Source organism: Eurosta solidaginis, chromosome 1 (assembly GCF_040869045.1).
Source record: "Eurosta solidaginis isolate ZX-2024a chromosome 1, ASM4086904v1, whole genome shotgun sequence".
Taxonomy (NCBI): Eukaryota; Metazoa; Arthropoda; class Insecta; order Diptera; family Tephritidae; genus Eurosta; species Eurosta solidaginis.
Genome location: NC_090319.1, coordinates 326,689,716 through 326,717,203, shown reverse-complemented (window position 1 = coordinate 326,717,203; position 27,488 = coordinate 326,689,716). Strand labels below are relative to the sequence as shown.

General features: G+C 37.0%; 1 protein-coding gene across 1 annotated transcript in view; it reads right to left on the bottom strand.

The window, feature by feature from the left end:
• LOC137240877 (aminopeptidase N) overlaps nucleotides 1-27,488 on the bottom strand; it is a 309,531-nt gene that overhangs the window by 236,341 nt on the left and 45,702 nt on the right. The window contains 2 exon segments of the mRNA XM_067767799.1: nucleotides 1,006-1,360; nucleotides 7,423-7,551. Of these exon segments, the coding sequence (XP_067623900.1) occupies nucleotides 1,006-1,030 (25 nt within the window). The 5' untranslated portion in view covers nucleotides 1,031-1,360; nucleotides 7,423-7,551.

Genomic DNA, 27,488 nt, shown 5'->3' with positions numbered 1-27,488 from the left:
AATTTAGAAGAATCTATTGATAAAAAATTTGTTTTATTTGAATGAGCAATTCAATAGTTATAGGCCCGGACTTTTATTCTGTCCTTAAGAGATAAAAGTCCGGATTTAACTTTTATTTTCGCACTAATAAAATAAAAGTCCTTTTTTTGTGATTTTTTAAATAACTCCCTAAAATAAAATCGATGCATGATTCGTCTTGACATGATATCCCGGGTGTCTTAGGGATCCTATGAACTTTCACATAGGACAATTTTTGACCCGGACTTTTTCGATAAAAAAAATATATATTAAAATGTGTCCCTGGTTTTCATGGTTATCAACTTTTTTGTAGTTAATTGATGAGCGTAGAGCGAGTTCCCTAAATACCCCAAAGCACATCGCTCTCTCAATATACCCACAAAACTTGAAATATCAGTGTATTTGAAAATTAGCCACGTATACAATTTGATTAGAATGTTGATTAGAATAAAAAGGACGTGTGGCACTCGGGAACTGCCGCGGTAAAGCTATTGCATATTATCAACTTATGCAATTATAATATTTATGCAACATTTTGTTTTCTTTGATAGTAATTCATGTTTTGTCTTAAACTTTAACTTTAACTTTAATTTTAACTTTAACTCTAACTTTAACTTTAACTTTAACTTTAACTTTAACTTTAACTTTAACTTTAACTTTAACTTTAACTTCAACTTTAACTTTATGATAGAGATCCAATTTTACGTATTTGAGCTGTTGCTAACACCGAAGCTTTTCGAACCTTTTTTGACAAATATCCGTTACGGTTTTTTTGATTTAGTCGCCAAGTCCGCGATAAAATCTATGCAATAGCTTAAAAAGAAATTGTAATATTCAGACAATAAATATCTGTTTGAGAGAAATATATACATGAAAATCTATCTAAATATATGCATATCATCTACACACTCTAAACAAAGAATATACATATCTTTAGTATCTAGATATTTCTGCTTTGCATAATATGATGTAATATTGTGAACTCACCTTCATTGACGTAGCCGCCCTCCATCGTTCCGAAGGTGTACAACTTGTTGCCACGAATTTTTGTTTTGTTGTCGTTGTTCTAATTTCTTTACAAAATTTAATTTGAACTTTTCAAATTTGTAATAAATATACTTTGTTAATATTTAAATATTTTTCATATAAACTACTTATGTAGTTAATTTTTCAATTTAAGAAAATCTCATTAAGTGACACAATTAAGCACATCCACTCTATCCAGCTGCTGTTGCCTTTTCCACACAAACTTCAAAATCACTCAGCAAACACTTGACAAACACTTGGATTTTAGAATTTTTGAAAAATTTTTAAATACCCAAAGCAATTTCCAAAAATTTGCCTTTATTTCATTATTGAAAGGAGAAAGAAAAAAAACATATTTATAATTATTTAATCAAATTTGGCTACGCTAAGCTCTTGGTGTCAACACGCATACACCCCGCATCGCTCGATTTCAACCGCAATAGATTTAGCTCTAAAATAGTCACAAAGTAACGCACTCGAGATTCCCAATTCAAATCGATGAAAGCAACAACGAAAGTAGATTTTATTCGTTTTTCAAATTTGTGCTTTTCCACTTTAGACCGCTCACCCAACAGAAGAAAGCACACAAATTACTTAAATAGCAACAAAACGCGAAGTGATATAAAAAAAAAAAAAGAATTTTAAATCTTAAATGGAGAAAAAAAAATCGGGAATAAAGACGTAAATAATCGGGTTGTGGGCAGTCAACATGGTGGAGCAGGCGACAGCAATTGCAATAATTGCTTGTAAAAAATGAGCATTACAACTGTCGATTGTTAGTGTATCGCATGTAAAAGGGCGTTTCATTAAGAGGTCGCATTTGTCAAAAACTCTAAAATTGTAATATCATTCCGATGCCATTAAATGTTTCATGTCCGAACATTTGGTTCCCTAACAATGCTCTAAGACATAACTGTTATTTGTGGTTACGAAAGCTATTTTTTCTGAAAATTAGAAGGTAAATCTGTATCTCATCTCTAACAACTCAACACGGCCATAAAGTCAATTGACAATATGACCACTTACGACGTTTTTAACTTGGCTATATAGCCATTTACATATCGATACAAGCTCATAAAAGAAAATGATGTTGAATTTTCCTGGGCTTGATCGAAGCTCTATGGTATAGTAGGCGGGCACGCTGCCATTGCACTATTGCCGCAGCCTATGATCTTCATATTTCAAAAAAAGCCTAGAAAATATGTATTACATGATTCGTCAAAAGTACTTATAGAGTTTCGAATCGTAGTGAATCAGATCAAATTGCTCGTTGAATTTCGTACTCTAAACGTAAAAGTGCTTTTAAATTGAAAATAAGCCCTGGCTGAAAACTCCTTGACAAGATGCACCCTAAACGGTCGAACCTATAATCGGCAAGATAAGCCACAGCTGACGATGAGTTGCATATACCCGGCCAAAAAATGGGCCCGATTTTGCCGAGGGCTTAGATAGATTCTCTGAATACTTGGGGCTTCCGAAGAAGACATGGCAAGACCAATGGCAAAGAGTTATTGGTTTTTACGAATATAGCCCAAGATAAATTTGTCCATTTAGGCAGTGACTAGTTTTTCGCGATTAGAGAAGTGTTGCCTATCTAGCATCTCAATAGTTTCTAAGAATTTTCTACTGGTAGTTAATGATGGCTTAGTGTTTCTGATCACAGGTAACCTCCTGCCAACGATTAGCGAGCTCATGGAAAGGGCACTTTGCGACATTTCGCAATGGGCAGGACAAAACGCTCTGGAGGTAAATTGGCCTTCACCAATATCACATACTCAAGGGGTCAAATAAGTCGAGGACTTACAAAGTAAGCAGTGAAACACTCCGCCCTCCCAACCCCTTTCGGGATAATTTCTGGATGTTTTCGGGATCGGTCCGGGATCCCGCCGGGGTAATTTCGGGACTTTTTCGGGACTATTTCGGGATCATTTTGGGACCCTTCCGGGATCATTTCTGTATAGTTTTCGGGATCCGTCCGGGATCCCGTCGGGGTTATTTTGAGACATTTTCGGGACTATTCCGGAATCATTTCGGGACTATTTCGCGATCATTTGGGGACCCTTCCGGCATCATTTCTGGATGGTTTTCGGGATCCGTCCGGGATCCCGTCGGGGTACTTTCGGGATCATTTGCGTACCTTCGAGAGATAAATTCTTGATGGTTTCCGGGATCATTACGGGACTTTTTCGGGGTTATTTTGAGTCCCTTTAGGCATCATTTCTGGATGGTCTTCGGGATTCGTCCGGCATCCCGTCGGGGTTATTTCGGGACTTTTTCGCGACTAATACGGGATCATTTGGGGACCCTTTCGGCATCATTTCTGGATGGTTTTCGGGATCCGTCTAGGATCTCGTCAGGGTAATTTGGGGACTTTTTCGGGATCATTTGGGGGCTCTTCCGGCATCATTTCTGGATGGTTTTCGGGATCCGTCCGGGATCCCGTCGGGGATCCCGTCGGGGTCATTTCGGGACTTTTTCGCGACTAATACGGGATCATTTGGGAACCCTTTCGGCATCATTTCTGGATGGTTTTCGGGATCCGTCCGGGATCCCATCAGGGTAATTTCGGGACTATTAGGGGATCATTTGGGGACCTTTCCGGCATCATTTCTGAATAATTTTCGGGATCCGTCCGGAATGCCGACGAGGTCATTTCGGGACTATTTCGGGATCATTTGGGATACCTACCGGCATCATTTCTGGATGGTTTTTGGGATTCGTCCGGCATCCCCTCGGGGTCATTTCGGGAGTTTTTCTCGACTAATACGGGATCATTTGCGGGCATTCATTTCTAGATAGTTGTCGGGATCCGTTCGGGATCCCGTCAGGTTCTTTTCGCAACTATTAGGAGATCATTTGAGGACCTTTCCGGCATCATTTCTGGATAGTTTTCGGGATCCTTTCGGGGTCCCGTCAGGGTCATTTCGGCACTTTTTCGGGATCATTTAAGGATGGTTTTCAGGATTCGTCCGGGAACCCGTCAGGGTAATTTCTGGACTTTTCCGAGACTATTTCGGGATCATTTTGGGACCTTCCCAAGATCATTTCTGGATGGATTTCGGGATCAGTCCGGGATGCCGTCAGGGTCATTTTGGGACTACTAGGTGATCATTTGAGGACCTTTCCGGCATCACTTCTGGATGGTTTTCGGTATCCGTTCAGGATCCCGTCGGAATCATTGCGGGACTTTTTCGGAATCATTTGGGGTCCCTCCCAAGATCATTTCTGGATGGATTTCGGGATCTGTCCGGGATCCCGTTAGGGTTATTTCCGGACTTCTTCGGGACTATATCGGGATAATTTCTGGATGGTTTACGGGATCCGTCTAGGATCCCTTAAGGGTCATTTCGGGACTATTAGGTGATCATTTGAGGACCTTTCCGGGATCACTTCTGGATGATATTCGGTGTCCGTTCGGGATCCCATCGGAATCATTGCGGGACTTTTTCGGAATCATTTGGGATCCCTTCCGGCATCATTTCTGGATGGTTTTCGGGATCCGTCCGGGATCTCGTCATGGTCATTTCGGCACTATTTGGGGATCATTTGGGAACCTTTCCGGCATAATTTCTGGAGAGTTTCCGAGATCCGTCGGGGATCCCTTCAGGGTCATTTCGGGACTATTAAGGGATCATTTGAGGACCTTTCCGGCATCATTTCTGGATTATTTTCGGTATACGTTCGGGATCCCGTCGGGTCATTTCGGGAGTTTTTCGGGATCATTTGGGTTCCCTTCCGGTATCATTTCTGGATGGTTTTCGGGATTCGTCCGGGATCCCGTCGGATTAATTTCAGGGCTTTTTCACCACTAATACGGGATCATTTGGGAGCCCTTTCGCCATCATTTCTGAATGGTTTTCGGGATCTGTCCGTGATCTCGTTATGGTCATTTCGGCACTATTTGGGAACCTATCCGGCAACATTTCTGGATAGCTTCCGGGATCCGTCGGGATCCCTTCAGGGTCATTTCGGGACTATTAAGGGATCATTTGAGGACCTTTCCGGCATCATTTCTGGGTTGTTTTCGATATACGTTCGGGATCCCGTCGGGGTCATTTCGGGAGTTTTTCGGGATCATTTGGGTTCCCTTTCGGCATCATTTCTGGATGGTTTTCGAAATTCGTCCGGGATCCCGTCGGGGTCATTTCAGGACTTTTTCGCCACTAATGCGGGATCATTTGGGGCCCTTTCGCCATCATTTCTGGATGGTTTTCGGGATCCGTCCGGGATCTCGTCATGGTCATTTCGGCACTATTTGGGGATCATTTGGGAACCTTTCCGGCATAATTTCTAGATAGTTTCCGGGATCCGTCGGGGATCCCTTCAGGGTCATTTCGGGACTATTAAGAGATCATTTGAGGAACTTTCCGGCATCATTTCTGGATAATTTTCGGGATCAGTCCGTTTCTCTCCGTGTTCTGTTCACAAAAAACAAAAAAGAATAAGAATTCCGTCGAGGCTAAAATGCACAACGGTAAATGTCTGTTAAGCTGAAAAGTAAAGTTGAAGTGAGATCAAGGAAAGATCGGATAGTATAGTACGCCTGCAAAAGGGCTTGTGCATGCAACGCTATTAGATGACAAGTCAAGGGAACGACTAACCGAAATCGTAACGGAGCTTCTGTCCCATACGAACTATATCATGGTAATTGTTGACGTCCAGGTATAGAACTTAAGATATCCTTCCAGGGAGGATTTGCAGGAAGTCCTAGAAGAAGGGGCATTAAAATCCACACAGACTGCTCGAAAATGAAAAAAATTAGGTGCGGCTTGACTGTACCCAAGGTATCTGAAGATAAATCAGTCGTTGTTTTCCAGGCGGAGATCTAAGCCATAGAGAGAGAGCAGCAAAACTGGGCCAGTACAGCACGGTCTCAAACACCAATGTAAAGATCTTTGTTGACAACCGAGCCGCCTTAAAATCATTAGAGTCCAACTTGGTAAAGCCGGATATCGTACGAAGGTGTTAAGCCTCGCTGGCGTCCATACAACATCTCAATATCTCTCATTTCTGGGTCCTTGCGCACAGTTATATTAAAGGGATAAATTCCGAATGAGATGACCAGGATACGAGGCGGCCAGCTCCGTACGACCGCTGCTGGAATATCACATTAAGGCAACACGCTTGCTGTGGACTAACCGGGGACGTTTGTGATGTCTTATGGCCATGTTCGGATAGTAAAGAAATTAGCTTCCTTCTAACGATAAACAAATCTGCGTGAGAGTTTGTACAGGTTTCATCACACTTCATTCCGCTACTCCACCAACAAGCTCCCTTCGCAGAAGCTGTCGGGATGTGGATGTGGCTGTAAGCTTTAAAATTTATCTGCCATATAAACACAAATTTTGTTCACTAAAAATATTCTTATTATTAGACTTATAAGTCCTTACGCCTACATGAGAAAACACTTCTAAATAAATTTGAATTTTGTGCAAATTTTGATTTTACTTAAAACACAGTACCAACAATATAAAAATTAACTCAAATATATACATTTTTTTAAATGAATAATGTAAGTGTCCTATTTCATTGTATTTAATTGCATCTATGTTTGTTGTTAATTAATTGTTTTTTAAAATGAAATTATCAGACTATCTGAGAAAGACATGAGGGCATCGAAACGCGTAGGAGGGAAAAGGGAAAATAAACTTTCCCTTCTCATTTCGTTTCTAGGAAATTTTGACACTTTCAAATGAAACACCCTTTATGCATAACAAAAGCAGTGGTTTAGTGTGTGGGCAGCAGCAGTGATTGCTTGGTGCTTGTATTGCCAATGAAAATGCAAATGCGCTGACTCTACGCTGTGTAAATGAAGTGGGGGCGCGCACTTGCTGCAATGGTAAAACGTTTAATCGCTGGGAAAGTGTGCACAAGTCAAATAGACATAGATTGGGCATTCAAACATGCACGCAAGACAATATTGTACATTGTTTAACATACGTATGTACATATGTATAGATATATGAAGAAGAAAAAATTTATATATATATATAGAGTTGCTTTTGGTGCAATTGCTGGCATGCTTCAGCTGACTCTTTTGGCTTTTCTTGTTGCTTCATTTGTTAGTTGCCTCATTTGTATCGTTGTTGTTCTTATAACAACATTCACTGCCCAATATTTTTTCATTTCGCCTTCGTTTTCTTTCATTTACACAACCTATTCATTTAAATTTCAAGTAGCACAATACAAAAGACTGCCAAAATAATTAAAAATTTATAATAGACAAGGAAAACAAAAAAAAATTGAGCTCTTTAAGCTGCTGTGAATGGATTTACGGAATAAATAATTTGGCTATTATAAGCATTGATTAGCTCGTTTAGATTTGATTTTCAAATTTTTCACTATCGATTTTTTACAGCTTTACTATTGCTTACTCACACATGCATGCAAAGGGGTTCGGGTTTTAATGCGGTTTGAACTCCTCTTTCACCACTTATGTAATTTTTTTGAAATATTGTTAGTTGCATTCGAATTTATCACAACCAAAGCTAATTTGCCGAAAAAGACCTGAAACGAAAAAGAAAGCAACAATCGATGACAATCATTAATAAAGATATCAATCTAGATTAAAATAGTTTTGAAATATATGCATAATCACATCCATTCAATACATATATCAATAAGTTTTAGGATAGATAAATATTTCTAGATAAATCTGTTATCATAAGACCTCGGCAGCCGTTTCGAAATCGCCCTTTCTCAGAATAATTGTAGGAAATGGCCTATCCCAGCCCATGTTTCAAAAACGCCCCATCTGAGCATAAATTCAATACATTTTGCTGTTAGAAAGGGGTTTCATGAAACAGTTCGTTTTTGAGAAATAAATCTGATATTGGGCCTTTTCGTAACGACAGCCGAGGTGAGGGGATTTTTTGAGCAATTTTTCCGTAAATGTTTAGCTTTAGAAACAAAGGCGAAGCTCATGTCTTTCCAATGAGTCATATCCTACCTTTCTATAAAGGAAACACGCAATCGACCGTGATGGATATCAACGCGTTAACATAAGAGTTTTGACCACCAATTTCTCGAAAAAGTTGTATGAAACTCCAAGAAATCCAAAAATGTATCTAACATTTTTCGTACGTCTTGGTCCCAGGAACACGTGGACTAAACGATGCAGTCATATAAGGTCAGTGGTTAATTGACTTTAGTACCACATCACATGGTCATTGGATCAATTGGCCTTATGACCACTACAAATCTTTGCAACGCTTTCTACACTATATGAAAAGAGCTGGCCAAATTTACCGAATCACAGGTCAATTCAACCGAATTTTCGTAAATTTTTATTCATCGCAAATAACTCTTGAATCAACTGCGCGCAAACTATTAATTCTGAATTGTTAGTTTCAATAGTAAAATCAACAAAGAGACATAATATGTAAGGCAACGCTTTTTCAACTTACTAATTGTTACTGACACTTTAGGAGTACGACTGAAAACTGTTCCAACCACATATTTCTGTCAACATTACAATAATATCGGAGGCTGTGTCATTTTTGAGGCACCATGGTCAAAAGAACCAAGTAGTGCGCACCGTGAGTGTAAGTTTGTCTTTCAAATTAGCTGATGTATTCGCGTTATATTGACAGTTTTGCGCTGTTGAAAAGACCAATGAAATCGGTTTTTTAACAGTTATTAGTAAGACTGATTGAGAATCTGTAATTTTTACATATTATGGTTCACATTAGCCTAATAGCTTTTTTCTGTTGTAATTAGTAACTAAATTTGATGTACTGCAAAAAACTCCGTTAAATTAACAATAATTACAATAATAATAATTTCAACCGAAAATTCTGTCAATTTTTATCCATCGCAAATAGCCGTTGAATCGACTTTGGCCAAATTGTTCATTCTGAATTGTCAAATTAATAAAAAAATGTTCATCGTACGCAAGCATTGGCTCTCAGAATACCAATGAAAACTGTTAAAATAACAGATTGTCGTCAAAGTTAGAATAAAAGTGAATGCTTTTGATAAGACAGTGAGTTCTGAAGCAGTCAAAGTAGTGAGCACCTTGAGCGCAAGTTTCTCCTTAAAATTAGCTGATGAATTTGCACAATTGTATCTGTTAAAATAACAGATCTCTTTCAATATTAGAATAACAATGCAGGTTGTTGATACGACAGAGATTTCTATGACAACATGATCTTAAGGACAAAGTAGTTAGCGCCGTGAGTGTAAGTTTATCTTCAAAATAAGCTGATGCTTGAAATTAGTTCCTTTAGCAGAAAAATCAGTTAGATTGATTGAGAATCTGTAATTTTTACAGAATATTGTTAACGTGAGCCCAATAGTTTTTCTTCTGCTGAAATAATCAAACAAATTTGATCTCTTAACAAAACACCCCGTTCAATTTACCATAATGCGATCAATTTTAGCGAATGTCTGTTAATTTAAGGGTAGCCAACCCGATTTTTCTAGCATCACTTCTTGCCGACCATCCATATTTACGAATTTTTTCCTATGCAGATTCCTATATTTATTTATATTTTACAAAATACAAGCCGCATGAAACAATAAACAGACAAAAATGCAATAAAAACTGTAAAAATGACACAACCCAGCACAAATAATTGAAAGGTATGTAGCCAGTCATTTTATCCTATTGAATATGATCCCGCAAAGGGCCACTATTCTGAGTATTTGCACATGTGACAGCATCACCTAGATTTCAATTTGCTTTTGTTGCTTACAAGTCAAGTGAAATAAATAAAATATCTACAATGGATCCTTATATGCATACGAGGCAATCTTTTCTATCTGCCATTTGACTACATATTTGAAGATATGTTAATATTTATTGCATTTTGTAGAGCAACAGTCATCACCAACCTTTCTAGTCACCAGCCTCCACCAGCATACGGTGGATTGCCATTGCCAACAAAATAGTAGGCCTAAGATACTATAATTTACAAATGTGTACCCAAACAAAAGTAATCACATACGTGGAAGTGCTAAGACATCTAAAATTAGCTATGCTTGCAATTTTATTGCCGAGGCAGTAGGAAGAAAATTACAGAAATTCGCGCTTTGCATATTTGCAAAGACGTTGTGCAGTTTGGTGTATTCGTAAATTCAAGTGCTAGTGCTCGTCAGTTCATTCCCTAGTATGCTTGACATTTGCAATGTTGGACATTCAGTACTTGTGAGCAATTTTAATGAGATAGAGAATGAGACAAGTTCATTGGAATGTGATTTTAATACTGCAGTGCAAACATACCTAAATCCCTGGAGTAAAAGCTGCAACTAGTATACTACTCCTTCACAACTAGTGCTAATAAGAATTTCAAACTCAACTACCTAGTAAGTCAGCACACGGTATGAAATATTTCGAAAAGTTGTTCAAAATTGGAGAACTGGTCAGCGCAATACAAAGGAGGAGCGTACTCCACCTACCACACCAAAGATCCTGGGTTCCGGCCAGGGCAAAGCAACATAAAAATTTTAGAAACAAGTTTTTTCAATTAGAAGAAAGTTTTTCTAAACGGAGTCGCGCCTTAGCAGTGATTTGGAAAGCACTCCGAGTGTATGTATATCTGCCATGGAAAGCATCTCAGTGGAAACTCATCTGCCTTGCAGATGCCGTTAAAAGTCCCGCCAATTTACAGGAAAAATTTAAAAGGAGTACGACATAAATTGGAAGAGAAGCTCGGCCTTACATTTTCTACTTTATATTAGCTTCGTTTGATGTTCTTCCGCCAATTTCAATACAAGATTAGATTAGAGAATTTTACAATCACTTTTTGACTTATTTCCTGGAGATCAAGACTTTTGAAACTTGGGACACAGATCGGAACTCGATGACAATTTTTCATAAGGGAAACAAAACTTTGCTAACTTAAAAAAAACAGCAGAGCTTAGAAATTTTGCTTTTGAGCTAGAAGGAGCTTGCCGATAGCCAGGTGACCTTAAACTTTTAACATTGCTTCGGGCTTTACTACGTTGCAATATTTGGGATAAACGAGTTCTTTAAATGGTACAGGGATCAAGATATTTAGAAGGTCCATTTATTAAATGTTGAGTCTGGCGACCGCTATTTGTGCAACATCCCGTAGAGCTGGATTGTTGAAACTAAGAACATATTGCAGAACCCCATGACAATGTAACAATAGGGAAACAATTTTTCGTTAGTTGTTACAGGTATCGTGAAAATTCAAAAAATCTACCGAACTTGGAAGTTTTGCACGTCCCAATAACCCAGTCACCTGAAACTTTGAAAGAAAGTTTAGGCTTTATTACGATATAATATTTAGAATAAAACAGTTTTCTATAATGGACACGGATCGAGATATTTAGATATACTTAGAAAATACATTTATAACATATGATCTTGCAACCACTATTTGACTAACTTCCCGTAGATCTAGACTTTTAAAACTAAGAACTTATTTCAGAACTCCATGACAATGCAAAATCAGGAAAAAAAATTTTCTGTAGGTGATCCAAGGATCGTAAAAATTCAAGAAAATTGTCTGAACGTCGAAATTTTGCTTTAGAGTTTTAGGAAAACTCCCGATTACACAGAGACCTGATACTTTGAACGAAACTTTGGAAGAATCTATTAGGTTGGAATATTTAAGATAAAAAATATTTGTCTGAATAGTGCAGGTATCGAGATGTTCAGAGATATTAAGAAAGCTCATTTACAATATGTGGAATCTCGTCCCCAGCGGGTTAGGGGGTCAGAATACCGGCGAGGCGACTAAAATACCAGATTCAAGGGGCTGTGTAGCGCAACCCTTCAGGTTGCCAACGCAAGATATAGCTTCTCCAAACCCAATTGTTAACCTCACCTATCCGCGGCGAATCCTGTTTCGCTAATAGACGAGGCTTTGGCGACCCCAAGCTCCTCATGGAACTTGGGATGGGGAGGGAGGGATGGCCTGAATGTGGCCATATAAATCGTTCCCGAGATGGTCGGGCTGGCATCTTAATGGTGCTGTGTTACCGGAGTGTGCCGGATCTGTATCCGACAAAGGACCATCGCATTGATAACACTCCCCAAAGCCTTCGGGGAATAACCTTATTACTACAACAACAACAACATGTGGAATCTTGTGACCGCCATATGAGTAACTTCCAGTAGAGCTTGATTCTTGAAATTAAGAACATACTTCAGAACCTCATTACAAAGCAACGTTAAGGAAAAAAATATTCAATTGGTGGTCCAGGGATAGTGATAGTTAGAAAAAATTAGCTGAACTTGAAACTAGAGTTTTTAAGAACTTACCGACATTCCAGGGACCTGAAACTTTGAACGAAGCTTCGTTCTCTAAGGTTGTAATATTTACGATAAAAGAGTTTTATAAATGGGGCAGGAATGGAAAAATTCAGAGGTATTGAAAAGTCTATTTAGAATTCTGGAATCTTGCGATCGATTTTAAAATAACTACTCATTGAACTAGAAACATGAAACCTAACACAAGTTTACAACGACTGTGTCCAAAGCAACAAATAGAGAAAAAATGCTGCTAGGTGGCACACGACTCGAGATAATTGCAAATTCATACGAGATTTATAATTTTGTGATCGGTTTTTGCGTGATTTCCAGATAAGCGAGGAACCTTAAACTTTGAACATAGGTTACGGCTATATTTTGTTGTAATATTCAGTATAAAAAACCCTTTTATGTGAGGCAGTGATCGAAAGTCTGTTTATTGCACTTGTTCCTCATAAAATTATTATTAGAATGTGAATATGAAAGTTCAACAAGATTATGGCTTTGTTTAAAGAAACATTTTTCATTTCTTCTGGTCCATTTATATAAAAGAAGTACTTAAAAAATTGTATCTCCTTGTTATTTTTCAAAAATATTGGATTTGTATTCCATGTTCGAACTTTTCTGGACTAGTTAGATTTCAGTCAGTGGTCTACGGTAAGTACAATATAAGTACTATTGCTTTATTTGGTTTTTCTTTATTTGTTTGCTACCAAATATGCCCCGAACTACACAAAAATATATCACAAGCGTACTTATGAGCTCATCGAGATGCGGTGGCGATATCAACAATTTAGAAAGACAATGGTGTAGAATAGGCACAGATATCGTGTATATCGTTACACGCAAATATGAACATATGTATATTTGACAAGCATGTCAAAATCGTCAGTTTGTTTATTGCACAGCTGGCGGCTTATATGAGAAGTGGACATCACAGAAAAAATGAGGTATACTTCGTTTATACACAGAGGATTCCAACCAAAATTAAAAACGAGATAATTTCTGTAATTTATTCTCCCTTCTCTTGATTCTCGGTCAACGAAAATGTGGGAATATCTTTGAAAAATTACAGCTTCGTCGTTTGTTTGCTACTAACCTTATTTTTAGTTTTCGTCAGAGAACGCTGTGCAAGGGTACAATGCAGGCGGTGTTCAGTTCCCCCTTCTCTTAAATATGGTCGTAAACTATCTACTTGAAGATCTAGAGAGCCGACTGGTTTATGCTGATAATGTGGCAATCCTCGTGAGTAGGGAACTTCAGACACTTTTAAGGAGCTTTTGCGGGAGTGCAGTGGCTTGATTGGAATCAGAGGAACTTTTCGTAAAACGAATTCAATATTGAGGGAGGACGGTTGCAGGCAGGGCTTTAATAATTTTCGCGGGATCTGAACTTACAATGGAATACGTTGGGTTGACACCACGTTGTTGTAGCCGCAAAAAACGTCGGTATTGGAACCTTCTGGAACCTGACTTGTTCTGGAACGATTTTTTTTTTACTTAACGAACTTTTCGGCCTGTGGACTTTTAGTCACCTGCCTACCGCAGGAATATTCTTAGCTCCTTGAACCGCTAGGGTACTGGCACTACCTCCTGTCACGTGTCGAGTTCCTTCGGGATTGTTATTAATACTAAAGGGCTCAGCGGAAGTACTAGGATTCACTAAAGCCCATTTATCAAAGAAAATATGCAGTCTCGACAGAATTTTCTTAAGCCCATTTCTCAAAGCAGATATTGAGTCTTGTCAGAACACTACCCGTTGGGAATCCATCTTCAGTTGTGTTAATTGCATGGAAGACGAAGAAGTGGAGTAATCTAGTCACTAAACTGTCTACCTTATCCGAGATACGGTTGTAAGTATTTCGGCAAGGATGTATACAAATATCCCCGAGGAATTAGTATGGGCTGATATTTGCGTCTTCTTAAAGTATATAGTTTTTTCACAAGGATCCTAAAAGTATTATATCAACCTTACCTACCCTATGGTCTGATTCTATGACTTATCATCAAACTTCCTTGAATACACACCAATAGCAACACTGAAATAACCATAATCGTATCTTCTATCGGCATCGCTCATGATTCGCATACTTAGATCAAAGAGACTTATAGAGCGTGATTTTCGTTCGTCGAAATTACTTGCTTAGGCCAGAGCAGCCTTTTTTGGCCGGAGTCATCCTTCACTGAACTGCGGCAGTGTCAATGTGTCCACTGTTACTGATGTTACGAGATAGCCAATGTCTCTTACAGTTTCGAGTTTTTATCTATCAACAGTGAAGTGCCCTACACAAAGCTCAGACTTTCTAATGAATATTGGAACGATTTTTCGTCATCCCTCATCAAATTAGGTTTGCAGACAAACTGCTTTCGGCGTTGTGCTGTTTTTAGTTTACTGAAACGTCACGAGAACGAACTCAGTAAGAAAGTTCTGATCAAACAATATTTTGCATAAATACACAAATCCATCATTAGGACTATAATATTTACTTTCGAAAGCTATAGTGTGAAACAAAATGTTAAAATTTAGTAATTTTTGGTGTGACTAACTCAACAAGTTGAGAAGTCAAAATTTTTTGGACAACATCAAATCTGGACTAATAAACGTGTCGGGATTTATGTACCAACCAAATAAAGCTATCTCCCACATATTACTTTTGTAAGTACAAACGCACGAATAATAGTTAATCCTCTCATAAAAACTTTTGCATGTTCCAGCAAACTTATCTTCCAATCTGGTATAAGATTAAGGTTATGAAAACATGAGCAGGCAATGCTTGCGAATCTATGGAACTAATGTCAATGAAGTTGGAAACCAAAGAGTCAGCCTCAGTCACCACAACGCTTTCCTGTGACAACATGCAAATTTAAGGCGATTAAATACATATGTCTTATATGAACATTATCTTCTAGGAATCCATAAATAACGAAATAAAAATGTAATTTCTAAATTTCGAAATAATAAGTAAATTTATCACTACAAATGATCAGCAGTAAAAAAAACGGAGATTATTAGCGCAAAAGTGAGGGCGTCAACTGCGTTTTCAAATCAAACTAATAGTTATCAGAGTTTTTTTTTTTTGAACGCCCACTAAAAAGTGTGCCGACAACAACAAAAATAAACAACCATTTGATTGACAGTAACAGAAACTAAGTCACATTAAAACCATTCAACCGCAAGAACAACACAAACAACAACATTAACAACAATGACAAAGTGGCGTTTGAACTGTCAGTTATCGAGCAAAAGTATTTGAAAGACTGAGGGAACCTAGAATAGCGAATATCAAATGTATTAAATGGCATTGACCATCAGAAAATGAAGAACGCAGGAAAAAAACGTATTTACGTAATTGAGAATACACCCAGTGCCAATAAATACACAACCGTCTCGTAGTAAAGTATGACAAGAGTTATATCCCACTTTACATTCAAGGAAAATGTACATACCCTCAATGGCTGGTGTTAACCTATTGTGTTTGTATATGTAACCCAGCAAGCATAAGAAATCATTTCTGGAAAGATGTAAATCCAAAATCTTGAAACTTGCTTAAAATCTGGTATTGAGTTGCATTACATAGCCCCACAGAAAAAAAGGGCGATGTTTAACGGAACAGATAGGTCAATTTTAATGGACTTTGGGTCGCTGACTACGAATGTGTGGAATTAGCTCTTGCTTTATTTCTAAATCACATTTTTTGTGAAAAATCTAACGTTTTTTGAGGTTAGAAATGAAACAAGAGCTAACTTTTGGATTCTGACCTTAGATTCGAGTTTAACGATCCAAAATTCACAAGAATCGACTTATCAGTTTATTGAACATCCCACTTTTTTCTGTGGCACTGTGTTATCAGAAATTCAACACGATATAAAACTATGTAATTCTGGTTATGTGGCAACACTACTCAGAAATATTTGTATTGGTATATCCATATTCATTTATTTTACTTAATTTACAACAAAAATTTTAAATGGGTGGCAATTTTGTAAATACATCCTAAGTGACAATACCTAAGTGGGTAATCTTAAAATATTATACGCTCTCTATCTGTGTCCGAAATTTCATACAAATCGGTTAAAATAGGTGCGGACAGATAGAGAAATATGTAAATGTAATAGGATTAGCTAACATTTCGTTTGATATCCGTATTGGTTGATCTCATTAACTTTTAAAGCAATTAGGTGGCAACCTGGTAAATACATCCTAAGTCACAAAACTTAGAAAGAAAGTCTTAAAGTATAACACTCTGTCTAAGTTCCAAATTTTATCGGGTAAGCCGTTTCCGAGATACTTAGCAGCGGATATACAAATATTGCTTATTCAAAGTTGTATGATAGTCGATACTTATTCCGGCCTTGCAAGGGAACACATAAAGAAACAATAGAGCCATGTCATCTACTCGACATATAAAAATTTGTCTAACTATGCAAAGACTTGTGTGAGGGATACCAACTCAGGATAGCTTTTGAAAAAAAAGGGATTTGCTTCAGACCTATCGAACTGATCATGCATCTCAGAGTAAGGTGGTAACCCTAAATTGTAACCCCACTCAGAAACAATATATGTGAAATATGATGTTGCAAATATTTTGTTAGGTATCCATATTGCAATCTGAAAAAAAAAATAAATTAAGAGGGTGAAAGTCTTCTTAAAACATTATCATTTAGAAATACACAAAAAATATTCATTCACAGTTTCATGATAGTGGGTCTTGTTCCCGCCTTGCGAGGAAAGAACTAAAGAAACAGCAGTCATACATCGTCTACTCGACTCATAAGGCGTTTTCTAGGCAAAGATGCCAACATAACCATTTTCGTACAGAACCTTAACTTTCTGCAGCTTCGTTTGTGGAACCTATATCTTGAAAAAAAAAGGATTTGCTCGAGACTCATTTCATTTATTTGGGAATTAGTAGTACAATGAGACCATATTGCGGTAAGTAAACAGGAACAATAGATATATCTTAATATAATAATAATAATAAATCTTAATAGCCTTCAAAGAAAAAAAGCACATAACATGATTCGAACTAATTATTAAATCTCTAGGTTATTTTATTAAGACCTAGTGAGCAATTGACCTTCATATATATCGACACTAAACGAGGCTACAATTTTCCTTTGACAGCTCTAGAACTATTTACTCTTTTGCCCAATAAGAAGTGTTGAGAAGATAAATTCCGGATAATGCTACCTTAGCGGGCATCCAAATGGTTCTTCGAGCTCTCTGGCCACCAATGTAAACATCGAATCTGTTCCACCAGAAGATATTGGATATTGTCCAGAGAATCGGAATTACAGATTTCACTTATGACCAAAAACGTTGAGCATCGTTAAACATTATAGAAAGTAGACCATGAACGTTACAAATCGGTATGGTGTTTCTTTAATTAGATTTACTGTTGCATTTACAAAGCGCCAACGCTGGGTGAAGAGTCTGGTATGGTGGCCAACCAATTAATGAGCTATTTTGCGTAGGTGTGTTAGATAATTACCAATTAAAGCCTACTTAGATGGACAGATTTATATGGCGACACCGGATGACTCTAAAGTAAACTAAGTTGTAGCGGCCTGAGATCGGTGATTTCTGCTGAGAATGACGCTTTTTGAAACGACTGTATAATACTATTGATCACTGGAGACCTCTTCCATAGTAATATTTTGGATAAGCAAGCAGCACAGCAGGACATAGTTTATAGCAAAATACGACAATTAACAATATTTCCCAAGAAAAGGAAATGTACAGACAGAACTTCCCCGGGATCTCGACATTTTAGTGTTCCTTACCACAGGTAAGGTAGAGGTGTGTATATGTATATTGGAACTATTTTGCGTCATCGTGTGCCACATTTGGTTGGGAGGCAATCCGGTTTCGGCGTTGTGCTATCTTCAGAGACATTATGTCAGCTGAGCAGCACTTTAGGTTCATTTTTTTCATATGAAATGCCGAAGCTCGTTGAAGAAGTCCAAATAAATGTTAACTGAACTGATCAATAACTCAGATACGATTCGGGCTCGAACAACCGGTGGGTTTAACCTTTCAGAAGGGGCATTCAGAAGCAGCTGTATTTTTCTATTACAAATTATTCTCAATCATCTTGGTAAAACAGTGGCATTATGTTAAGTCTACTGTCAAAATGTTAAACACTAGCTGCCGTGTGGAATGTTTCAGCTTTGTTTTATAAATGCCCTATATCATAATTCTGTTGGGAAATGTCCTTTCTGATTTTAAATTCAATACATTCTGGCATAAGCTGGGATATTTATCAAAAAAAATTCTGCGAAAGGCGTTCCCTCTACCAGATTCTGAGACGGCGTTTTTGAAATAAATTCTGAAATAGGGCGTTTTTTAACAGTTTTCAGAGAATTCTTCCTCCAAACTGAAACATATTCATGTTTTTAAGAGTGCGACAACTCATTTTGGCGTTGCAAGGCCCACTTCGCACAAATTTAGAAAACGGACAAATGAGCATTGACAAGCGATAGTTCCGCAAATGAATTATTAATTTTTCAATTGAAGCTACACAACGCTTTTGGAGGCCAACTAAAATTTGGATTCATTACGCATTCAACTGTGAGTGTTCGCGTGTGTTTTCTTTTTATTTTTGTCAATTTTATAATCATTGGATATGTTTAAGCGCTGTCGGCAAGTTCTTTGAGAACATGGATTTTCATGTATAGCAAATATAGGACAAATAGCGAATAAATTATTGGAAATAGAGCGGTTGCGCAGATACTCCAATTACAGATCTTCTTCCAGAAGCTGCTACAATAAAAATGAATGTTAAACATCTTATCTGAAATACTGAACAAACAATAGCGAATTGGCTAAGCTCCGTCAGGGAATGACTTTGTTATTTAATTTTATTTTGATCAGTTTAATTCATACATCTGCAAGCAACTAAGTGAGATTGTGGTAAGTTTTAAAAATCGATTCATGTGCCATTTTTAATTAATTGGCAAGTGGTGCAGAGATTATTTGGCTTCTAAGCATTATCAGTCTACGAATGCGAATTTTGAGAGATCTATAATTTGTAGTTTGTTAGACTAAATTTGATTCGGTTACCAAGCTGGACACTAAAAACATTTAAAAAATCTTAATAAAAAGCTCGAAATGTTCGTAAAAGTTTCCCGAATTCCCGATTTTTTCCTAAATTATCGAAAATAAATTTGACGAAATTTCATAAAAGTTTCCACTACTATTTTCGTGTTCGCTGTTGTTCATAGGGGCTATGCGATCAATTTAATACTCAACATTTTGCTTAATAAAATTTTGAATTAATAATGAATAAATAAATTAATACTATTTTGTGATTAACCAAAAAGGAAGTTTCTTCGAGTAATTACTTTTTTGTAGAATCAAAAAACCAACTAATCATATCTATTGCTTATTCCATACTTTAGCTATTGGCTATCGGTGATAACTTATTAAATAATAAATTAGTACTGCACCTTCTTTCGATTAATCGAGTAAGTTGAATAATCAGTTGTTCAATGAATATACTGAACCAACAAAGTGCATGTATACTAAGAAACGCATATTTTAAGAAAACCTCTCCAAAACCCGCATCCATAGAATTTAAGAATATAAATAAAACGAGCCGGATCCGTGCACCTCTTGCGCAACCAATATAAAACGCTGCCATCTGGCGTATGGTAGCTACTGCCGGTAATGCAGTTCAAATATTCACAATAGTGCCATAGTACAAATAGATTTCTTTGTGTGCTCACAATCGTTTATTTTTAACAAATTCTTTTAATCAAATATAGCTAAACAAAAGCACTACGATCAAAATTGCCCAATGTTCGCTAATAGCCCGAATCTCCATCTTTACAACCAAAACTTTATTTATAGATTTGGATTGCACATAAGAGCGAAAAAGGGACCCGTACATAAAAAGAGTAATTAGAAATAATATATATGATGGTTTCTTATATTATAAGAACGAAGTTTTGTCGTAAATATAATTTTAAAATTTTTTCTTAGATCATACGCAAATTTTCTTAAGTTATATGAAAAAATCGGAGTGAATTTTTATGAATCTTTTTCTTAAGAAAACAAGTACGTTTTTGGTTCAGTGTAGATTAGTTCTGTTAAGCACTTTTAAATATGGCAAATTAAATTTTATTCATATGTTCAAGTACTCCTTTGTGAATTTGGCATTAAAATATATAGAAGCTGCAAATTAATGATTAATTGAAAAGGAGAGTACTCAATTAATTGCCTATTCTGATATTTTCGAGTAAACTTGATTAATATAGAATAAGTTGATTACTTGCAATATTTGAGTTGTGATCATACAAAATATTGAGTAATCAAGTAATCGCATAGCCCAGTGACATAAGAAAATCTCCGCACTAGTTTTTTTTAGGTTGGTAAGTATCCTACTGAAACTAAAAAACACTGACTATGAAGTCATCAACCGTAATAAGACATAGTGATATAACCTTAACCGGAAAACATTTTCAACCTCTATGCGAGATTGGTATCGTGCCAGGGGGCCTCAAAGCCAATCCTGCAAAGACTTAGAATGATATATTCACCATGTGCTACAGATTTCAATACTGCCCTACTTGAATTGAGTAAGGCTTAAGGCTTAAACTATCACCGGAGTCTGCAAGCGGAACTAAAAAAACATTTCGAGGGAAGAACCTGAAAATCTATAACTGCCTTCTTCGACAGTGAAAGGATTAAACTGAGTATCTAAAGCCAAACATAATAAGAATAACCTCATGCTACGTCATCACAGCTTGGTGGCACTCATAAGTATTATCACAGTCTGCAGAATGATCACAGTACAATTTGTGCTCTACCTTCTATTAATATACCTGTATGGTAAACTCAAAGCAAGTTCTTACATAGTTAGACTGGCTGAAGCTTTGTCCTGTAGCGACATAAGATTTGGCGGAGAAAATCCCTGTGGGGACCATTCCCCTAAACTTATTTTCTTTAGACAATAATGACGATTTCTTTAGTCAAACCCAGTGCTCACGGACGTCTTCAATGTGGACACTGGCATCTACTCAGACAATATTTCCTCTGCCTTAGGTATAGGACTGCCGAGCTATTTCAACGTTTTTCAGACGACATGAACAAAAGCTGATGACCAGTTGATGGCTGTTATATAAATATTCATCCGTGCCAATTAACTCAAACAGTCTAGCAGCGTTCAAAGCTCTCCATGGCAAGAACACATAATCAAAGGTAGCAATATATGGCAAACAGTCGCGTATCGCTTTTCCACAGCTGTAATATGGATCTCAGATCACCTGCGAAAAAGGCTACTGAGCAGGACAATATAAAACAGTTGAGTGGCATTGCATGTGAATACTGGCTCGTGCCTATTTTTTTATCAAGAAGCTAATGCCAGATGGACATTAAAAGCTGCATGTGAGGGGACGAAACAAACTTGGTAACGTATAAATTAGAAACGAGCTAGTTTCCTAATTAGTTTTAATCGTCTCTGCTTAGGTTCAGTGATGGGTAAATTTGGACCACTATCCGATGGGAGTAAACTTCGCCGTCTGTTTAGCGGATCTTGGTTCTGCCGAAATCTGAAATACTATGCGCTGTGCTAGATGGAAAAATCGATGCTTGACTTTTAACATATTTAAATGGGGAAGGACTTTAGGTCATCCGGTGCAATCACAGTGTGCCAGCTAGTCTAAGTATGTCCTCCAGCTTTACCAAATTCCTCGCAGAAGTGTCTGTGTTAATTATATAATAGAGGGTTCCAGGGAGTGCGGCAGTCCTTGTCGCATATGAGCCCTGTACGCTTTGGTACACCATATTCTGGTAATACACCTTTTCTAACTGTATTTGTATATCTTAAAAACCAGATTTCTCAAAAATTTAGAAGTCACATATCCACTGTAAACAGTAAAACAGCCTTCTTCCCAAAGAAGCGATACGAATCAGAACAAAATTACATTTCCCCTCAATTTATTGAACTTAACTGCTATCAAGGAAATCTTCATTGACCTTCATATGTCTACATTAAATTATTATTTACAAAAATAGCTTTGGTAGGCAATTACAAAACAATTGGACTTGAAAAAGTGTGTTCTTCATCCGCTAACATACATATAACATTCGTATGTATGTATGTCGCATGTGAACGAACAAACAATTGCCGTTAAATTGATGAATCTTTGTCATTGCTCCCGCCAATGTTTAATCAAAATTTTATTGACTTCTTAGTTTTTGTTCCCTTATAGCTTCCTCTTTTCTATGACAAACAATCAATAATGCACTTTTTTTATTGATTCATTTATTAACTAAAGGCGGCCGATAAAAAAAGAGGGTACCGTTGCGCGTGCGCACACAAATAAACCACTAATTAAACCTTCAACAACTGTCAATAAAAGGTTTCTGTTTTCAGTTCGATTTCTAGTTTTATTATGTATGCGTCCGGCGCCCATGTCTTAATTTTATATTAGTAAATAAAAAACGGGTGTTATTCACTCCTCATATTTTGTTAGGAGATTTCTGTATCATACATTAACTTTTGGATTTTTTTATTCAAAAATAATCAATCAATGTTGATTTAAGCAATCGTTCGGTGTTACTGATGTTTCTCTATTGTTAAGCACAATATTCTTAATTGTAATTCCGTGTGAATTATGCCCGTAGGTTATTCTTGTGATATCCATCAATCAATATGAATTCGTCATGTAAGAAGATATTTTGCTCTTGTTGGATCACACAAATGTAACTAATTAAGCGGTTAAACCAAAAGTGAGAGTTATTACAAAATGAGAATATGACGCTATTGAGAAGGCATCTTAAACTTAGAAATACGTAAAAAAAATAAAACAATATACAAGTACAATTGGCCTGTTCTCAATGTAGGTCAAGTCAAAAGATGCAATATTCATTAATAACTGGTAGATAGTTTTCAACACGTTTTTCACTTAACAAAAGCTCTTTTGAAAAAAGATTTTCTACACCCAACAACTAGTTCTCAAAAAACAAGATAAGAGAGAAAATAAGCGATGGAAGTGAGAAAAAAATAATAATTTTTTGCCATAGAAACGACTTCGTTAAACCAGCGACGTAATTTGTTGAGTTGTTTTCTTTTGTTCAGAAAAGAAAATTTTTGTAAAACGATACCAAATTTGTAAAGTAAGCGAATGCAGTAAGTTTATTTATTTATTTTTATTTTTTATTTTCTTAGTCTACAAATGTAACAATTAATCAGACTAAATATAATTACGGATTAGAGAATAAATTACAGAAGCATACATAGTGCGCAAAATTATACTATAAAATATGTATATATATTATTGCACTGAAAGAAATGGTGCTAGTAAAATCAACAAATCGGTTCTGTTCTTATACGGTTCCGTTGACTTAACGGAGATTCGGTGAAATTGATCGAATTATGGTCAATTCGACCGAGTTCTTTGTCAAGCGAACATATTAGTTTAGTCATTTTAACAGAAGAGAAATTGTCGCTCTTAAGTTGGAAAAATTTTGTAAGATTGACAAATTCCTAATCAATCTAACTGATTTTTCTGTTAACACAACTGACTTTACAGGTCATTTCAACGGCGATCAACTCTCAATATATGAGCAAATTTCAAAGAGAATTTTACGCTCACTGCGCTCTCTACTTTGCACTTATGACAATGGTGCCACTTGTTAAAAAAAAAACACCAAAATAAGAAAACCATCAAATCGAAAGACACACAGAATGGGAAAACAATAAAAAACTAGTTTTTCAGTTACCAATACAAAACGGAAAACCCCTTTCTTGAATTTACTGTGCAAAAAATTATGAGATACCGGGACACCTATTTATCGGGTACAATTTTGCAACTTCTCGTCCAAGCGCAATGCAAAATTGCGCCCTCTTGTTGCAAAAGTTTTGCTTGAACGAACAGGATTTTTCCCAAGTTAGTAACATTTTGTTCAAGTTTTTATGAATTTTCACTCACGCGAACGAATCTAATAAGATAATAAAAAACATCCTTTTTTTAATTTGGATGTTTCCGACAAAACAAAAGTTTGAGCTGTTTCGGAATCGTTTCAACTTAAAGTGTTAAGAAAATTAAACTTGCCGAATTACATGTAAAGTTACTCCAGTGGTGAATTACCTTCTAGCGATTTGATTCTTTACTTTTCTATAACTTACAAGTTCTCTTTTTAAAATGTTACGTCAAACATTTATACTACAAGTTTTGTTCGAAACAATCAAGTGTGGCAACTACATGCGAGAGAAGAAATTGAGAATGAGCTGTGCTGCAACTGAAAGAATTGAGAATCAATTTTGTGACTACTATTTTCATTTCTATATTCATATGTATGTATATGTAGCAAGCATGCGTATTTATGTATTCACATATTTACGTATTTATATGACGGCCGCCGTGTTGTGATGGTAGCGTGCTCCGTCTACCACACCGAAGACCCTGGGTTCACACCCCGGGAAAAGCAGCATCAAAATTTTAGAAACAAGCTTTTTTAACTAGAAGAAAAATTTTCTAAGCGGAGTCGCCCTTCGGCAGTGTTCTGAAAGCACTCTCAGTGGAAACTCATATGCCTTGCAGATGCCGTTCATAGTCGGCATAAAACAAGTAGGTCGCGTCCCGCAACTTTGTAAGAAAAATTAAAAAGGAGCACGACGCAAATTGAAAAAGAAGTTCGGCCTAAAATCTCTTCGGAGGTTATCGCACCTTACATTTATTTATTTATATGGCAACATAGGTACTTTCATAAAAAGCTGTCGCAACAACTTTTTTTGTTCATTTGACTACTAAAACGGTCAATTACGAATCAACGGTTTGTGCGCAGTTGATTCAACATCTTATTGCGATGGATAAAAATTGACAAAAATTTCGGTTGAATTGACCCGTATTTCGGTTGATTTTCTTTCAGTGTAAAGCAGTTGTCGGGATGGACTGTGATGCCAAGCAACGGAGTTGATTATTAGTGCTCTCGGAATGGACGTGATTTCGAGCAGCTGATGTATACTTAACACACAATAAGTAGGGCTGCGATGTGTGGGAGGTGGGGAAAGGACATGATTCCAAGCCACCCGTCCAAACGAACTATTGATTATTAATGCTGTTGGAATGGACGTGATTTCGAGCAGCTAATGTATACTTAACACACAATAAGTAGGGCTGCGATGTGTGGGAGGTGGGGAAAGGACATGATTCGAAGCCACCCGTCCAAACGAACTATTGATTATTAATGCTGTTGAAATGGATGTGATTTCGAGCAGCTGATGTAATTATTATTTTTAATGTTATTGTAAAAAATAATTAAATACACAGAAATGGCTTTATTCAAAGTAAATTTAAACTTAATTATAGGTGACGAAGAAATTCCTTAACCTCTGGAGCAAAATTAACAGGCCGAAAACTTCAGAGATAATTATTTCGACACTAGGCTCACAACTGTCATATTCCGCCGTAAAGAGGAATACTGCTGCAGCTGTATGGAGGATGATGAGGTAGAATCATCGAGTCGCTTTATGCTTGATTGCCAGACTTTTGTCAAAACTAGGTGAAAGTATTTCGGTTTCGATCCACTTGAATCTCCGAAGATTTATCCAAGGTTGAAATCGGCCTTATTCGAAACTATATCGTTGCTGTGCAACGACACTTAAGTAGCTATAGCTTACGTCACCGTTCATACTGTCCAAGTGAGCTTTTCCTACGAGGGCAGTTTTCAGCTAACCTAACTTCAGCCAATGAGACTTGTTTTTGATATCTCAAGCGGTATAGGAGATAACGAATGTGAGAGTTCAAGAGTGGCACCAAAGGCTGTTTTAATGATAAGTTTCAATGTGCTAATGAAGTTCTTTATTTTCAAGCCCTTTTTCGATGACAGCGACCAAGAGGCGGACCCAGGTATGCCCAATAACAGAACAAAATATGTTAACGAGAGTTGCAGTTAACGACGGCTGCCGTTTTGAAGTAAATAATAAAATGCTTAAGAAAATTTAAACCTATCTTTCCCTAATACAATGCTTTGCACGGAGTGACTCAGGTTTTTTTCCTTCGCAAGAGCTGTCATTTCAATGTTACCCCTGTTAATTTGCGTTCCTGGTATTTTTTAAAAGGAAAATGTTATTTTTATAATTTATTTTATAATTTGGGAAAAATTTAAACAGGACGGACAAGGCGACAGCTGTTTCGATTATACCTTGTAAATCTCTTCAAAGCCTTTTCTCCCGGGAGTGGGATTTGAACCCGCACTCCTACGATGGTTGAAGTGCTGCAAACGCATCATGTCTTAGTTGTTGTACAGCTTTTCCCAATTGCCTTCTTTGCATATTTTATACTTTTACACACTACATACTTCGTATGTAGTTATATGTTATTTTTTAACAAAAGTTGAAGAATATTGATTGGGTATCTCAGTTTGGTTGTTGAGCAAAGATATGGTAACACTGTGAATATATGCAGTATATACAAGTCCTTTACTGATCAGCATGTTCAACCTAAACTACGCAGAGCTCGTATTTCATTCAATAATCTGAAATTCCGGTTATCTTAAATCAAGTCAAAGTTCAAAACGCATGCGGTAAAAAAATTAAAAAAAAAAAATATGCTAGTATACAAATTATGTACAAATGTTTTATATTAAAAAAAATTTGCCCGTTATTTAAGCGACAGTAAGAAGTAACAGCTTAAGTAAGTTTCGGAAACTGTGATTATAATAGATCTGCTGTATTGAAACGACTTAAGGCATTCAGGGCGTCATATTTCTTCAAGAGGTTGTACAGCGCAAGCCTTTCAAAGGGTTGTCAGCGCAATTTATAGCTTCTCCTACCTAATGGTCAAACTCACATATCCGTGGCGAATCCTGTTTCCTGAATCCTGTTTAGCAGGCGATGCTGGTTGCCACATATGGATATAGGGGTGGAAGGGTGGTACGGCCTAGAAGGTTTCACTGTGATGACACTAAATCGTTCCCGATATGGTAGGGGTAGTTTCTTAGTGATGCTTGTTATCGGAACGTACGGGATTTATATCCGGCAAAGGACCATCAAAATCGATAGCACTCCACAAAACCTTCTGGGGATGTACTTATCAACAACAACATAAGGATACATGGCGGGGTTTTTGAGAGTATTATCGCTGATGATATTCCTTTGCCAGATAGGTCGATCAGGTACGTTCCGGAAAAAAACATCATTAAGGTATTGTATTTCCTCTCCATTTTCTCCGCGTTGGCAGTCAACTAGATGTCGAGATTCGCAGAAGCCCGTCCG